The sequence below is a fragment of the Chiloscyllium punctatum genome, chromosome 2 (assembly GCF_047496795.1).
Source record: "Chiloscyllium punctatum isolate Juve2018m chromosome 2, sChiPun1.3, whole genome shotgun sequence".
Lineage (NCBI taxonomy): Eukaryota > Metazoa > Chordata > Chondrichthyes > Orectolobiformes > Hemiscylliidae > Chiloscyllium > Chiloscyllium punctatum.
Window position 1 is genome coordinate 60,311,731 of NC_092740.1, and position 16,481 is coordinate 60,328,211.

Genomic DNA, 16,481 nt, shown 5'->3' on the forward strand with positions numbered 1-16,481 from the left:
TCTTTGTGAGAATATGATTTGGAAGCTCAGCTCAGGATTGAATAATGTGTTGAGGTTAGCAAACAGTCTACTTCAAGCCAAGACACAGGTAGGAGGTGCCAGCAGCAAGGGTATGGACTTAGCAGGGGAGTTGAAAAAGATGATTTTGGTTTTCCTAATGTTTCGCTTCAGGAAGTTATAATTCTGCCAAAACGTATGTTGGACAAGGAATCAATCCAGAGCCAGTGGAATTGTTGAGACAATGGAAACAGTAAGTATTGTAACAGTCGAAGTAGATTCCATGCCTGTGGACTATTTCCTCCATTTAATAGTACAGAAGTACATTACAGGCCATTTTTCTTAATAATGTAATTTGTGTGAAATGCATCTTTTCTGTAAACTTTCTTTTAGTTGGGGCTTTTTTTATTGAATGTGTCATCCACTTGGATTACTGCACAGCTAACTGTGTAAATGTTTAGCCCTGACTATTGGTCTATTAACCCACCTCAACAGCTGTGCCACCTACTGATTCAGAGTTCAGAATTTCTCAAGACAACTGAGATAATATTTTACTTCCATGTAATAATGAGACTCGGCAAACACTTTTCAGGACATTGGAAGCATGCAGTTTGCACATTCACAAATGAGGTTTTGGGGTTGCCTATGCTCCTGCAGCACCCTACGAGCAGCAAAAATTAAGGAAACTTTTTTTGGCAGAACATTCCCATAGTTTCCAATATGTGTGATGGCTGATCAGAAGAATTTGATTTGTCAGGTAATCCCAGATCCAAAACATTCCTTGTATCTGCAATAACCTTCACTTATTTAGTGCTTTTAATATAACAGAATAACAAAAAAGGCACAATGCAATCAAAGGTGAGAATGGATGTTCATGGAGAATTGGTCAGAAAAATATATCTTGCAATAGCCAATTAATTTCTAATATATCATTTTGTTGGGAAAAGATGTAAAGGAGAAAATATGTACATTGATAGTAATACATCATTTTATTGCAGGAGTCTGTCATTAGAATATGGACTGTAGTGATTGTTTACAAGAAAACATACATTAGAAACAGTCAAAATATAAAATGCTGTAATATCTTTTGAATGATTGGATGATTGCCACTGGACAGTTTGTAAATATTTACCATCTCGGTTTTATACTTGTTATATAGATCCAGGCATTAGGCACATTTTGCAAAGCTTTAATATCATGAGAACATAATTTTGAAAGTTTTAACATAAGTGTTTTATACAATAATAAGCAATATGTGCATTTTCAAATACAGAGTTCAATATTGTACAACATTTACAGATGCTACAGTTCATTGTAAAAATCAAGATAAATGAGTGAAGAAAGGAAATAGTAGTCTGGCAACTGATCCTTCCTAATCTTCAGAAAGCCAATGGTTGAGGGGTTTGGTTATCCTGAGTTGGTTTTCTTCTTAAAAGTCATCAGTCCCTGACTAGATTCTTGGTTCAATTCATGGAAGTGCACCTGTTTAAACAAAAGTTTGGAGAAACTAGGTGATCAGATTGTTTTACATTAGCAGTGGGAAAAGTGCAAATAAAGACAGAGACAGCACAGAAGAAAAAGTCAGTGGTTCCTTTATTGGACAACCGGTATTGAAGAGAGTGGAACACCATAAATCGTGCAAAAAGCAGCCCTGTGGGAAATTACTGCCAGGAAAATCAGCTGGTTTTGTTCTTGAGAAAAATATTTAAATAAAAAACTCATCGTTGTTTTCAAATCTGTGTATTATCCTCTCTGTATTTTTGTAATCAGATGCAGCAGCAGACCATACCAAAATACCTGGATAATATCCAGGCCTGGGATGAAAAATAGCAAGTAAATGTCAGGCAATGAGACACAATCTAACCATCAGTCTTGACATTCAAAAATTGATAGTTATCAAGGAATTTTCCCCACTATCAACATTCTGGATGTTGCCATTAACCAGGAACTGAACTTTACTAACAATATAAATACAAATTCCTAGGTTTTGACCTGGCTACAAAACCTAGGAATCCTACAGTGTGTAAGTCACCTCTTGACTCCCTGAAGCCTGCCCACTATATACAAAGCCTAAGTCAGGAGTGTGTTGGAATACTTTCCACTTGCCTGGATGAGTGCAACTCCATCAACACACAAGAAACTTGACACCATCCAAGACAAAGAGCCCATTTGATTGGCGCCACAACCACAACCACCCACTGACACCGAGTGTGTATTATCTACAAGATGCACTGCAGAAATTCATCAAGGGTCCTTAGACAGCACCTTCCAGACCCATGGCATTACCATATACAAAGAAAAGGGCAGCAGATACATGGGAACACCATCACCGTCAAGATCCCCTTCCAAGACACTCACCATCCTGACTTGGTGATACATGGCAGTTTTTTTTCAGTGACAAATTATTTTCCCCTGCGGCTCCTTTGAGTCTACCTACAGCACACAGACTACAGCAATTCAAGAAGGCAGTTCACCACCACCTTCTCATGGATAGTTAATGCTGGCCCAGTCAGCAATACCCTTGTTTCATGAGTAAATTAAGATAAAATCTCCTTTAGCCCCACCCTCCTCTAACTCTGGCCGCTTGATCATCCACAATTTTAATTCCTCTACCTTCACCATTCACAATCAAGGCCTTAGGCTCTGAAAATACCTCTCCAAACCAAACCTCCTTCTCTTCTTTAAGACAGTCTTTAAAATCTATCTCTTTGAGCAAGCTTTCAATCATCCAATATTTTTAGTATTACAATATTAGATCTAACAGTTCCATAGGTGGCTTGGTGTCAAACTTTGCTTTAAAACTTTCCTGTGAAATGCCTTGTGATGTTTTATTAAATTAAAAACATTATTAAATTACAGGTTGCTGTTGCTTTATGGAGTCTCCAAAATTTTGAACTTTGGGCAAAAGCAACACATGTTGAGGAATAACTTAGTTTTACAATGAAAGCATTTAAGTTTGAGTGCTAGGGCTGCTGATTATTCAGGTTAGTTAACTTGGCTTTGCTAGTTCTCAGCTGGCCCACATAGCTGTGTTCAGTCAGCATGTGGGGAAGAAGCTAGAAAGAACAGACTAGCCTGTAGATGTTCAGGACATTGGTTAGACCACTCTTAGAATATTGTGTTCAATTCCAGTCTCCCTGTTAAAAGAAAGATGTTGTTAAATGTGGAAGAGTTCAGAGAAGATTTACAAGAATGTTGCCAGGGTTGGAGAGTTTGTCTATCAGGAGATGCTGAATAGGCTGGGGCTATGTTCTATGGAGCGTTAGAGGCTGAGGGGTGACCTTATAGAGATTTATAAAATCATGAGGGACATGTATAAGGTGAATAGGGGAAGGAGAGTCCAAAACTAGAGGGCATAGATTTAAGGTGAGAGAGGAAAGATTTAAAGAAGACCTGAAGGGTCAAATTTTTCATGCAGAGGGTGGTGCATATATTGAACGAGCTGCCAAAGGAAAAGGAAGTGGTGGAGACTGGGACAATTACAATATTTAAAAGGCATCTGGATGGGTACATGAATAGGAAATGTTTAGAGAGATATGGGCCAAATGTTGGAAAATGGGACTACATCATTTAAGATATCTGATCGTCATTGATGAGTTGGACCAAAAGGTTTGTTTCCATGCTGTTTATCTCTATGACCCATGACTCTGTCACAATTTGCAAAAAAGCAAAGTGTGACAGAGTCATGGGTCATAGAGATAAACAGCATGGAAACAAACCTTTTGGTCCAACTCATCAATGACGATCAGATATCTTAAATGATTTGCAAAAAGCAAATTGTGATGGGTGTTTGACAATGAATATAGAAGTATCTGTGGTTTATGTAACAAATATTAAGTAGCAAAATATGCAAGTTAAGGTTTCTTAGCTGCTTAATTGGTAAATACATTCCTTAGTGCAAAATTAAGTTTGACAAGTTTGAATCTGTTGGTTCTGAAGTTTGTTGACTTCACTTGAGAGGTAGGTGGGTTGATCTTGGTAATAAGGAAGGACATTTAGTTACAGTAATATTAAGCTTGACTCACTTATTGTTTAGGTTCAATAGAATACTCACTTAGAAAAAGGATGAAGATGCCCCTTCTCCCACACCCTGACATAGAACATAGAACAGTACAGGCCCTTCAGCCCTTGAAGTTGTGCTGACCTTCTATTCTACTCTAAGATCAAACTAACATACATAACCTTCATTTACTATCTTCCATGTGCCTGTCCAAAAGTCACTTAAATGTCCCAATGTATCTGACTCTACTACCACAGCTGGCAGGGCATTCCACACACCCACCACTCTCTGTATAAAGAACCTACCTCTGACATCCCCCCCAAGAGTCCTCCAATCACCTTAAAACTATGCCCCCTTGTGATAGCCATTTCCACCCTGGGAAAAAATTTTTTGGCTATCCACTCTATCTATGCCCCTCATCATCTTGTACACCTCTATCAAATCACCTCTCTTCTTTCTTCGCTCCAATGAGAAAAGCCATAGCTCCCTGAACTTTTTTTCACATCCTTCCTATAATGAGGTGAGTAGAACTGAATATAATACTCCAAGAGCTCTTTAACTAGGGCTCTTTAGAACTGCAGCATAACCTCATAGCTCTTAAATTCAATCCTCCTAATAAAAACCAACACACCATAATGCCTTTTTAACAACCTTATCAACTTTGGTATCAACTTTTAGGGGTCTATGAACATGGACCCCAAGATCCCTCTATTCCTCCACACTGACAAAAATTCTGCTTTAACCCTGTATTCTGCATTCAAATTCAACCCTCCAAAGTGAATCACTTGTATGAGTTGTCAAAATTAGCTGAGGAGGGATTAATGAGGGGTTTCTTTGAAATGAGAATACAATGATACGAATTTTCCCAGCCCCTGAACAATATAGGCAATGGCTGGTCAGTCAGGAAAATATGGCAAGAGTGAGACACCAGAAAAATGGTCATCTGGGTCACTCAATGTTTAGAAAATAATGTCTGATTTCCATTCAAGATTTGAACAACGAGACTGGAATCTTGTTTGTGAGCAGCATGCATTTACATCTCATTTCCTATTCTCAACTTATTGAGATGCAGTTTGTTATTCTCCCATGTGGTACAGAGAAACTAGGCAGCAACTATTCCTGAGATGAAAATCACAGCAGTTACCTGGTGGCTCGAGCTCGCCACTTAATCCTCCATGCTTCCATCTTGCCTCAGGGCATGCTCCATGGAGAGTGACTGTCTTCACCCTCCCCCCACCATTTCACAAAGAGTTTGGCATTAGTCTCACCACATCACCGTGACTCTTCTCAATCATTTAGAATACAGTTATCAACTTTAATGCTGCATTTTGGAGTCCACTGACACCTTCTATGGTAAAGCTACTGCTGGGTGCCTTACATACATCCCAGTATCAGAGAAGGGTGCATCTATGAGTCCTTTGCTTGCTTATTTAGCTATTACTCTCTTTGTACCTGCTTGGATGCTCTGCCTTGTTTAACTTTGCATTGACATTTTGCATTTTTCTGTCTCATTCAGAACTTACAGGCCATGGTACTGCCTTTGTCTTGCCTTGTCTTTTAGCGGAGACACAAAATGTTATGGTTTTCAGCAGTGACCTCTCAAAGGGGTGGAAATGTTGCTGTATGCCATCATGCCATATCAATATCACACTTTCTCCATGTGCAAGTAGCATATGTGGTAAACACACTTCAAATAGAAATGTCTCAGATTCTAATGAGAGTAGCCCTCGCTCAAGTCTGGAGGCTGCTGTCAATTAGGGGGTACTGGCACAGTAAATCTAAGGCCGTGTCCAATTGCAGTTCAGGGGCTTGGACACAGTCAGTCAGCTGCTTGGGGTGGTCAGGGTTGAAAGTTCCATATCGTTGCAGTTAGGGAGTGGGCAGCTCCAGTCCTGAAGGACCAGTGCAACGAGACAGCAGATTTGCAGTCAGTCATTTGAAGAGCTGCACAGAGATTAGTCAGGAATCTGGGTCACTCATCTGTCAGGGATGTCCTTCCAAGATGGCCAGGGGCATGTGCAATTCCTTGTCCTGGGAATCTGTTCATCAAAGTCAAGGTGAGTTAGCAGGAGAGAAACCCTCCGTGATGCTCCACGAACATGACACCTAGCTGACGTTTGGTAAATTTCAGTCCAATGTTATGTCTGCGAAACATGGAATTTCACAGTATGCTAAAACAATTTAATTTTAGTCATCTTGGTCAGTCATAATTTTACAAATACTACAGAGCAGGCATAAGTGACAATGTAATCAATAAAGCATATGCCTTAATGCTTTAATGTATTCATATTTTGATATAGGATTATATGTAGCTTATCAGAATTTCTAGAAGAACTATTTAATTGTTAACGTTCATTTTAATGTTATAATTGGTGTGCTAAGTAAACAAGGGAAGATATATGGCAATATAATGCTTAAATCTGTTATTCCCTGTTACAAGCTAAACACCAAGTAATTTTTGAGAATAACACAATGATGTGCAAATGTCAAGAATATTCAAAAGGAATAATATTCTTCAGTCCCTACCCAAGCTTGAAGAAACAGTAATGCCTTAAAATCTCTTAAAAATGGTTATTTCTGTTCATTTAACTACAAACTACTTTTATTATTGCCAATTCCTTTGAGTGTATGTGATGTGTCATTAGCATCTTCTTAAGGCTTTTAAAATGAGCTAGGCTGTTATTGTTGAATATTCCTTTTTTTGTGATAATGACATTTTTATCTTCTGGTCTTATTAAGTGAATACATGAATATAAAAGTAAATGCCGTTACATTTATTTCCCATGTCGTGTGCTATAGGAGTTCCATTTTGAGTGTATGAACATTTCCTGTATTTAGAGTTGAGTCAGAATAAAATGCTTGTGAGAGGTTTTTGCCTAAAACATTCCCCTTGTGAACATGAGGAGTACCAGTTACTTATAAAATACTGTTCTAAATGCAACAGAAGTGCTATACGGATTGAGAATGAATGTGGAATAGATTTTAAATTGTATCATTCTTATCAAGAATCTTAACATCTACAGATGTTAGAATTCTTCTGATTTTCCTTGTATTTTTTCAAAAAGTTTTTTTGTGGTTTAGTCCATCAATATGAAAACAGTGACTAATCAAATTCTGCAGGGCATACGGAAGGCCGGTTTAGATCGAACAGCTTAAACCAGAATAACGTGTTCACTCAGAGCCATGTGCCTACTCTGAGTATGAGACCAAGGAATGGTTGAAAACTTTGTAGGATATCATATAAATCAAGTGTGAGCACTTTTAGAACAAATCCATGCCATGACTGAAATAAGTTTTGTTTTTGCCTCACAGGATAACTTGAAAAATATCATTCGCCATTCTGCTATGCATCCATAGCTGTAAAAAAAAATTGACAAAGGATCACTGGCTGGGAAATCACCCAATTCACCTATATTAATCAAAGGAAAGCCAAGCATTATAGCTGATCTCAGGCAAAATTTAGCTGAAGTGTCAATTTTGGTGACTTTTACGACTGGTTTCTCTCCATGAGACCTAGCTAGATTTCTTATGCTAGCTTCCAAAATGGGGAACCTATGTGCCACACCTCTATGATGCCTGGCTTGTTGTACTGTCCCTCTTGCCCCAGGTGGAAGTACTTGTCACTGCTGAGATTTTCCATGATTTCTGGTGTTGGCACCATATTTAAAACTCAATTGTCTCGCAGAGAATGCTGTCAGTCTGGAGCTACCCTGCACAGTTTGTATGAAATGCCCAGGACGTGGAGGACAGAGGAAAATTGGCATTGTGTTTTGCCAGTTAAGACAAGGAATTCATAGTGGACAGGATGGTACAGAGGAGTGCTGGCCTTTTTCCTTGGGACTGGCAATAGACACCAGGCCACCAGACATTGCCAACCTGGTCAGAGGTTGCCATGCAGCTCAGTGTTTCCATATTTACTGGAATGCCCAACAATACAGGAAGATGGTCAATAACCTTTGTCATTCCGAGAGGGTAAGTGCCACCATCTTCTCTCTGCTCACTCTATTTCAACCTTCCACCAAGGCTCATGTTTGATCATTCTCAGTATTGAATTAAAAACGTTACTCTCATCAACCCAATCCCCCTAAATTACTAATCTTGAATGACTTCTGCGTTATCTACTTACTCACTCTGGACATTTCACCATCTTTCCCTCACTGCACCAGCACTAACAACTGCGCCACCCAATGACATCTCACTCAATCCCCCAAATACATCTCTGTGAGATTCAGTAGTAATGGCATGCTATTGCATGCAAATAGACCTCTTTCTGCTGATTAGCCATATTGCTATCTCGCCCTTCAACACTTTTCGCTTTCAATGTTGAAAATCTCACTACTGCTGATCATATTCTATCTTCTCAACTTTTCTGCTAAAGGCCACACTGTTTAGGGTCTGGGAGGATTTGCTCCTCACGGACCCACAATTTCCCAGTCAGTTTTCCCTGAGACTAACACTACGTGCTGAGAATGCTCAATCCCCAAATCAATCCTATTAACTCATTCTACATTGCTTCAATTCTGAAATTTGGTAAACTGATACCCAACTGATAGCAGTTTAACTGATCTATAGAGACAGACAACTGGGAATTAAAACTTGATTTTAGTGCAGTCAATGCACCAAGCAAAATTAAAGTCACAAGTGATATGGTTTCGCTTCTTTTATTTCATTTCATTTCCGTTATCTTAAGTATGTCACGGTGGAAAGGAACATGCTGCAGACATGATTACCTCTGTATGTTGAACTTACTGAATTACAGCTGAGTTGTTACTTGACACAAATAAAAAAGGTACTTACCATTTCCACATCTGAGTGTACTCTGGAGAGGAAGTCTAGCAGTTCATTATTATCAATGAGAAATGGGTTACGAAGTTTCTTGGTGAATTTATGGATACCTGTTAAAATTGTAATGGAAGAATCTCAAACATTTTCTTTTTCATTTTCTGCAAATCAAACGACTTTTAATGTGATGAACTGTAATCAGGAGATGGAACAATCCCCCTTCACACTTGTGTAAATGAGCCTGGACTTCTACATAATTAAGTCGCCTTACATGGGTTTTCTATTACTAGTCTGTATTATTGAATTGTGCCAAGCCTTCTCATATTAGAGTGTAATAACATATAATTTATATTTAACACTTCTCTTAATTGAAACAATGCCATCTGGCAAAATAATACTGTGTGTTATGCTAACTGATCCTATATTTTATTCCTTTTGCTGTTTAAAATCTGCCAATTCTTCCAAACTGTGAAATAGCACATTAGTCTTGTAATCCGATTCTAAGCAATCAACAAAGTGGAATTTAGTTGAAATTTAGTTATTCACCTCCTTTTCTAAAACAGCATCACAACATGAAAGTAGTGTTGTTTGTGTCTTTGATGAATGTAACTGCTTTAGAAAGCAGTTAATACAACTTCCTGCCTTTCCACTTTCCAGGTATCTTTGTAAGTCTCATTATGGTAAACACACAATCCCTACACAGCCTGTATATGGGTCTGAGGGCCGCAATGTCTCTGGGTGTTTAATATTATGTCCCAATGCAGGCAGTCAGCAGAGGGAGCACTGAGATCTTGCACACAATCTGACCGCATGGTTCATTTACATTTGAGAGGCCTCCCTATCAAGTCAGCTGAGTCGCATTCCAACCACCCTGTACCTATTTGGCATGGAGCTTAGTGGAAGGGTCTAAAAAAAATGTCCTTGCTTCTATTTCTTCATTATCTCAAACTAATGAGGGGATATCATGGTAATGTGACACAGCTCGTAATCTATAGTCTCAGGACAATGCCCGGGGACAGCACAGGAAAAGATTGTAAGTAATAAACATCTGGTATTGAAAACTAATCTCTGTAGCAAGGACCATGAAACATCCTTGACTGGATTAAAGGCCTGGGTCTCTGCAATAGATACTTCCTCAAAAGGACTGCTTGCAGCCCTGATACAAAGTGGAAAGTCAATAGCATCCATATCCAAAGCTCGACTATTTGATTAGACCAGATATTTCAACATAGAAAGAGAATGTTAGACAATCATACATGGAGGTGAGAAATTCCACATGTGTACATATACAATATATCTGTGGGATAACTTTATAATAGTGATATCATTTTCCACTGCAGCAGTTCCACAAGAAAATTCTGTGCAGATCACCAGCCTGACTGCAGAGATTGTGCTCGAGGCTTCAGAATTATAGGATGAAATCTTTCATTTGGAGTCCAAGTCCGGAATACTGAGGGCAGCATGATGGCTCAGCGGCTAGCACTGCTACCTCACAGTGCCTAAGGACCTGGGTTAGAGTCCACCCTCGGGCGACTGTCTGTGTGGAGTTTGCACATTCTCCCCATGTCTGCATGGGTTTCCTCTGGATGTTCCAGTTTCCTCCCACAGTCCAATGATGTGCAGGCTAGGTGAATTGGCCATGCTAAAGTTGTAGGTTAGGTGCGTTAGTCAGGGAAAATGTAGAATAATAGGGTAGGGGAATGGATCGGAGTGGGTTACTCTTCGGAGGGTTGGCGTGGACTTGTTGGACCGGATGGCCTGTTTCCACACTGTAGGGATTCTATGATATCAGAATTAATCTTCACTTGGAGGGACAAGGGATAGTCAGCATGACTTTTTCAGATGAAGGTCATGCCTAACAAATTCGACAGAATTTTACGAGGAGGTGATGAGGTGTGTAGATGAAGATGATGCGATTGATGTAGTTTATATGAATTTCAGCAAAGCCTTTGACAAGGTTTCACATGAGATTCAAGGTAAAAGCACATGAGATTCAGGGTAACGCGGCAAGTAGGATTCAAAATTGGCTTAGTGGTAGGAGGCAGGAGGCTGGTAGTAGAAGACTGTTTGTGTGATGGGAGCTGATGTCCAGATGTGTAAAACAGGGTTCACTGCTAGGTCCCTCATTGTTCATGGCATACAGACAATGTGAATGTGGGGGTGGCAGTGGGTGAGGGGCAGTGTTGATAAGTGAGTTTGTGGATGACACAAAAATTGGCTGAGTGATTGACAGTGATAAAGAAACTCTTGGGTTACAGGAGAATACAGATGGGTTGGTCAGATGGGCAGATCACTGACAGATGGAATTTAATCCTGAAAAGTTTGACATGATGCACTTTGGAAGAAGTAACAAGATAACAGAGTACATAATGAATGGCAAGACACTAGAAAGCTCAGAGGAACGGAGGGACCTTGGGGTGCTTGTCCACAGATCCCTGAAAGTGGCAGGTCAGTTTAATAGAATGGTTAAGAAGGCAAATGGGACACTTACCTCATGGCAATGAAGTTATTTGGAGTTGTACAAAATTTGCTTTTGTCACAACTGGGGTGCTGTGTAGATTTCTGGTTGCCACACTGCAGGTAGACTGTGATTGTACTAGAAGGGCTGCAGAGGAGTTTTACCAGAATGTTGCCTTCAATCAAGATTTTTAGTCATGAAGAGAACAGGATAAGCTTAGTTGTTTTCTTTAAGAACGAGGTGTATAAGACTATGAGATGCATGGGCATGGTGAAGAAAAAGTTGCTTTTTCCCTCCTCAGTTGAAGGGTCAATAATGAGAGGGCATAATTTTAAGACAAATGATAGGAGGTTTAGAGGGGATTTCATGAAAAAAGTGTTTCACCTTGAAGGTGGTGTGAATCAGGAATGTACTGTCCGGGAGGGTATTAGAGGCAGGAAACCTCAAACCTTTAAAAAAGGTACATGGATGAGCACTTAAAATTTCCTAACTTTAAAGGCTATGGTCTAAGTCCTGGAAAGTGGGTTTGGGTAGATAGGTTGTTGCAGCCTTGATTTGCTGAAGGGCCTCTTCTCTGCTGTATGCCTCTATGAGATCTTTGTTCCAATTGGGATCCTCAACAGATAAATAGATGGCATATTTCAAGGTACCTGGACAGTTCCTTTATTCACTGCTTGCCAGGAGCATCACTATAATCTGTGTTGGTTGCCACCATCCTCCCACAGGTATATCTAAAAACAAACAGAAACTGGCTCCACTGTTCACTGCTTCCTTGCAGAAGGATCACCAAGCTATTTAGGAAATACTATTTGGGTGCTTTTCCTGGAGGCCCTCCCATTTGACCAGGTCGACTTGGATGGGTGTAACAGCAAGGGTCAGTGCTCATAGGCACCAGAAATGAACCTAAAGGGAAAAGGATGAATGATCTCTGGTGTTTTGCAAAATTAAGTGACTCATTGCGAATTTACGTTACTTAGTCTACTTGTGCTAGTGCAGAAGCTTATCAGATTGGACAATTGCATGCAGGCCTTTGTACCACGTAGAACAAGGGCAAACGCAATCAAAATATTGTCCTTGCAGGGCAGTGAATTGGGTGCCAATTAGCTGAGTTGCTTAGAGGGTTGTTTTGTGATGTAGTGATGCTAAAACCATGTATTCAATGCCTGCATTGGCTTAGGTCACCATATATGCCCTGCCTTCTCAACCTTGCCCCTCACCTGAGGTATAGTGACTTTCAGGTTAAACCACCATCATCACCTCTATGATGAGTGAACAGCTATATGGTCCTCTGGGACTCTGGTGACTTTATGTTTACTTCTGAATCACATACTAGGCAGGGCTCAGGACACGGCATGGCTGTGAATGTTCACAAAGTCCTCATGTGCCCATTCCAATGACACTCAGTTTTTCTCTTTCTGTTCCTTTGTCTGCAGGTCAAGAATCACTCCCAGATTGGTTGGGTGGTGCTGACTAATTAAATCCTCATTCCTTTTCAAGAAGAGGGAAGTGATCTGGCTGGAAAGGACAATGATTAAAGGATTCACACAAGAAGGATAAGCATGCCTCCACTTTGTTTTTGCAGGCAGAGTGAGAGAATGTTTAGATAAGGGAGTATAGTGTGCATGTAAGTATGTTATAGTCTTATTACTCTCTTAGGTTTATTTGGAACCATTAGCTGTCAGAGTGCTGCTCCTTCATCAGGTGCTTGTTGAGAATTACTTGATGAAGAAGTAGCGCTCCGAAAGCTAGAGCTCCCAAGTAAATCCGTTGGACTATAACCTGGTGTTGTGTGATTTTTAACTTTGTCCACCACAGTCCAACACTGGCACCTCCAAGTCATACAGTCTTAGGAGCTAACATTTTTGGATGAAATGAAAGAAACTTATCACCTTTCCTCATCAGAATACAATGCTGATCTTCCATTGACAATTCACTGATTATTTCACAGTATCAGCAATGTGTGTGTATATCCCCATATTGTTTTCACTACTAAAGGTGAAGGATAGACCATTTTAATATTTCATTCAAGGCTCAGCAGACTGATTTCAAAGGCAATGATATTGTCAGATGAGGCGAACAGGTCTGTGTTCAGTACATTGTAGAGAATGGAGAAGCAACTTAAGGAAGAATCATAGAATCTCTACAGTACAGAAGCAGGCCATTTGGCCCATCGAGTTCACACTGACTCTCTGAAGAGCATCTCAGCCAGATGCTACCCTATCTCTGCAACCATGTGTTTCCCATGATTAATCCATTTAACATACACATCCCTGGGCACTATGGGCAGTTTAGCATGGCCAATCCACCTAACCTGCACATCTTTGGACTGTGGGAAGAAATGGGAAAACACAAAAGAAACCCACAGAGACAGGGAGAATGTGCAAACTGCACACAGACAGTTGCCCAAGGCTGAAACCGAACCCAAGTCCCTGGGGCTGTGAGGCAGCAGTGCTAGCCAATGAGTCACCATACCACCCTAGAAGGAATAGAGAAATGTGTCAAGGTTCTTTAGGGTGGAGGCAAGAAAGATTTGGGTGAAATGTTCACAGAAGAAGAAGTAATGAATATATGACCAAGATATAAAACCCTTTATTGTCTCAGGGACATGGGAGAGATGTATTTGAAATTTGTCCTGCCCATAAGATAATGAAGCTCCAGTTACTGATGATGCTCATTTAATGCAAGCTTACAGTTATGGAAGGGAAAGATCTCCAGCACAATAGGGATAGTCAGAGAACGGGGTAATGAGTTAATCAACCTGATGCAGGAGAACTGAGGTGCATGAGTTTAATTAGTCTACTGTAGCACCCTTTTTAGAAAGTATGCTATTTCAGAACTAGTATTATGCAATGAGAAGAACAGCTAATTAACAATCTTGTTGTGAAAAAACCTTTCAGAATGAATGCCCACAATATTATAACATTTTAAGATGTTTTGAAGCAGGGTCACTGGACTCAAAATGTTTACTCTGCTTTTCTCCACAGATGCAGCCAAATCTGCCAAATTTGTCCAGTAATTTTTGTTTTTATTGCAGATCTTCAGCATCCACAGTTGTTTGTTTCATTATATCATTTGTGCTTGGAAGTGACATCATTCAATTTGAAACAAGGGTGTTAAATTTCAATTAAGGAAATTATGAAAGCATGAGGCACAAATAAACTGAAGTGGATTGAGAAAACAAATTAAAAGGCATGGCTGTATATAGGCAATGGATAGCCTGTAAAGATAGATTACATGGCCAACAGAAACTAGGTTCCTTCAAGGTGCAAAATCTCAAAAGATGTTATTTAACTGTGGTTAAGGATTGAAGTTAAGGATTGTATAAGATCGAAAGAAAAGGCTTACAAAATAATAGCACTAAATCTAAGGACTGGGTGTATTTTTGAAAACAAACAGCAAATAGAACCAAGAAACTGATAGAGAAGGGGAGACTAGAATATGAATGCAGTCTAATAAAAGCACTAAAATGAACTCCAGAAGCTTCTATTGGCATGTAAAAAGGAAACTTTCCACTAAAACAAATATGGGTCAGGCAGAGTCAGGAGGATTTAAATGGGACATACAATATAACAGAGAAGCCAAAAGAATACTGTGTGTTTTCATTGAGGAAGATGCAAAACAATCTCCCAGAATTAGAGAACTAAGTGGTTAGGGAGAATGAGGAGTTGAAGGAGATTAACGTTAGTAAGAAGATTATACTGCAGAACTTCATGGGTTGAAACCTAAGTTCTACATTCCATAGTGATAAAGAAGGTGGCTATATTGATAGTCAATGAATTGGTGATCATCTTTCCAAATTCTGTACATTCTAGAATGATTCTTATATGTTGGAAGCTAACAAATGTCACCCCATTATTTAAAAAGGGAGCAATAGAGAAAACAAGGAACTACAGATTGCTTAGTCTTATATCAGTGGTAGGAAAAATGCTAAAATCTATTTTAAAAGATGGGATAAATAGACACCTGGACGATAATGACCTGATTAGGCATAGTGAGCATGCATTTGCAAATGGGATATCATGTTTGACGAACTTGTTGGAATTATTTTAAGATTTTACTGACATAATTGATAAATTTGAGTCAATACACACAGTATACTTAGATTTTCAGGATTATGATACACTTCTCCACAGGAGGCTGGTTGGAAAAAGTAATGTATTGACATGGATTAAGAATTGGCTAACAGACAGAAAACAGAGGTGAGAATAAATAGGTCTTTCTCCTGTTGACAAGCTGTGACTAGTGGTATACTGCAAGGATCAGTACTTGTTCTCTAGCTGTTCACAATATATAATCAATGATTGGGATATGGTGACCAAATGTAATTTTCCAAATATGTATACGATACAAAGCTAAGTGGGAACACGTGCACTGAGAAATGTGTAAAGAGGACTCAAAGCATTTGCACAGGCTTAGTGAGTGGGCAAGATCACTGCAGAGAAACTAATGGAGAAAGATGTGAGGTTACCACTTTGGTAGGAAGGACAGATGTGCAGTGTATTTCTTAAACAGTAAGAGTTTGAAAAGTAAAGATCTACAAAAGGAATCTGGGTATCCTTGTCAGTAGATGCAAGGAAGATGTTTCTCCTGTTTGGGGAGTCTAGAAACAGGGGTACAATGTAAAAGTAAGATGGCTGTTAGTTAGGAACAAAATGAGCATAATGTTTCACTTAGAAGTTTGTGAATCTTGGGAACTCTCTACCCCAGAGGAGTATGGTAGCTCAGTCTTTGAGTATGTGTAAAGTAGAAATTGATAGATTTCTGGGAATTTTTTCTGGAAACAGGCACTGAAGTGTTTGACCTGCCATCATCATATTAAAGGGTGGAGCAGGTCCAATAGGCTCAATGGCCTATTCCTGTTCCTATGTTTCTACACTGAAATATAAATGAGAAGCAGAAATAATAAAAGAAAATGTTGCAGCTCATTTGCCCCCATATGAGGAATACAGTTGCCAAGGGAGAAAGAAAGATCCAAACCTTGCCTTATTTTCATTCTGAGTTACAGCTCTCAAGGATGACATGATTGCTTCCACATTTACTGAATGGCAGAAAGTAAAAGACAACTCTGCCATACATGCTTCAAGTGATCAGGAATAAGTAGGACAAGAACTCACAAATGCATAGGAAGGATGAAGTCAACAAGTATGCCAAATCCCTGCCTGAGTTGATGAAAGTATTGAACATGTACCAGACTCTGTCCTGAAAATCTGGAACTCAACAAATATTGTTGGTGAAGATTCTTCA

General features: G+C 39.5%; 1 protein-coding gene across 4 annotated transcripts in view; it reads right to left on the reverse strand.

The window, feature by feature from the left end:
* Positions 1 to 963: 963 nt before the first annotated feature.
* Positions 964 to 16,481, reverse strand: part of mctp1a (multiple C2 domains, transmembrane 1a) — a 631,196-nt gene continuing 615,678 nt past the window's right edge. For all 4 annotated transcript variants that reach the window (XM_072583109.1, XM_072583115.1, XM_072583100.1 and 1 more), the window contains 2 exons: positions 8,795 to 8,892; positions 964 to 1,479 (listed from right to left, as the gene is read on the reverse strand). In XM_072583109.1, the coding sequence (XP_072439210.1) occupies positions 1,405 to 1,479; positions 8,795 to 8,892 (173 nt within the window). In that variant the 3' untranslated portion in view covers positions 964 to 1,404. The remainder of the gene's footprint in view (positions 1,480 to 8,794; positions 8,893 to 16,481) is intronic.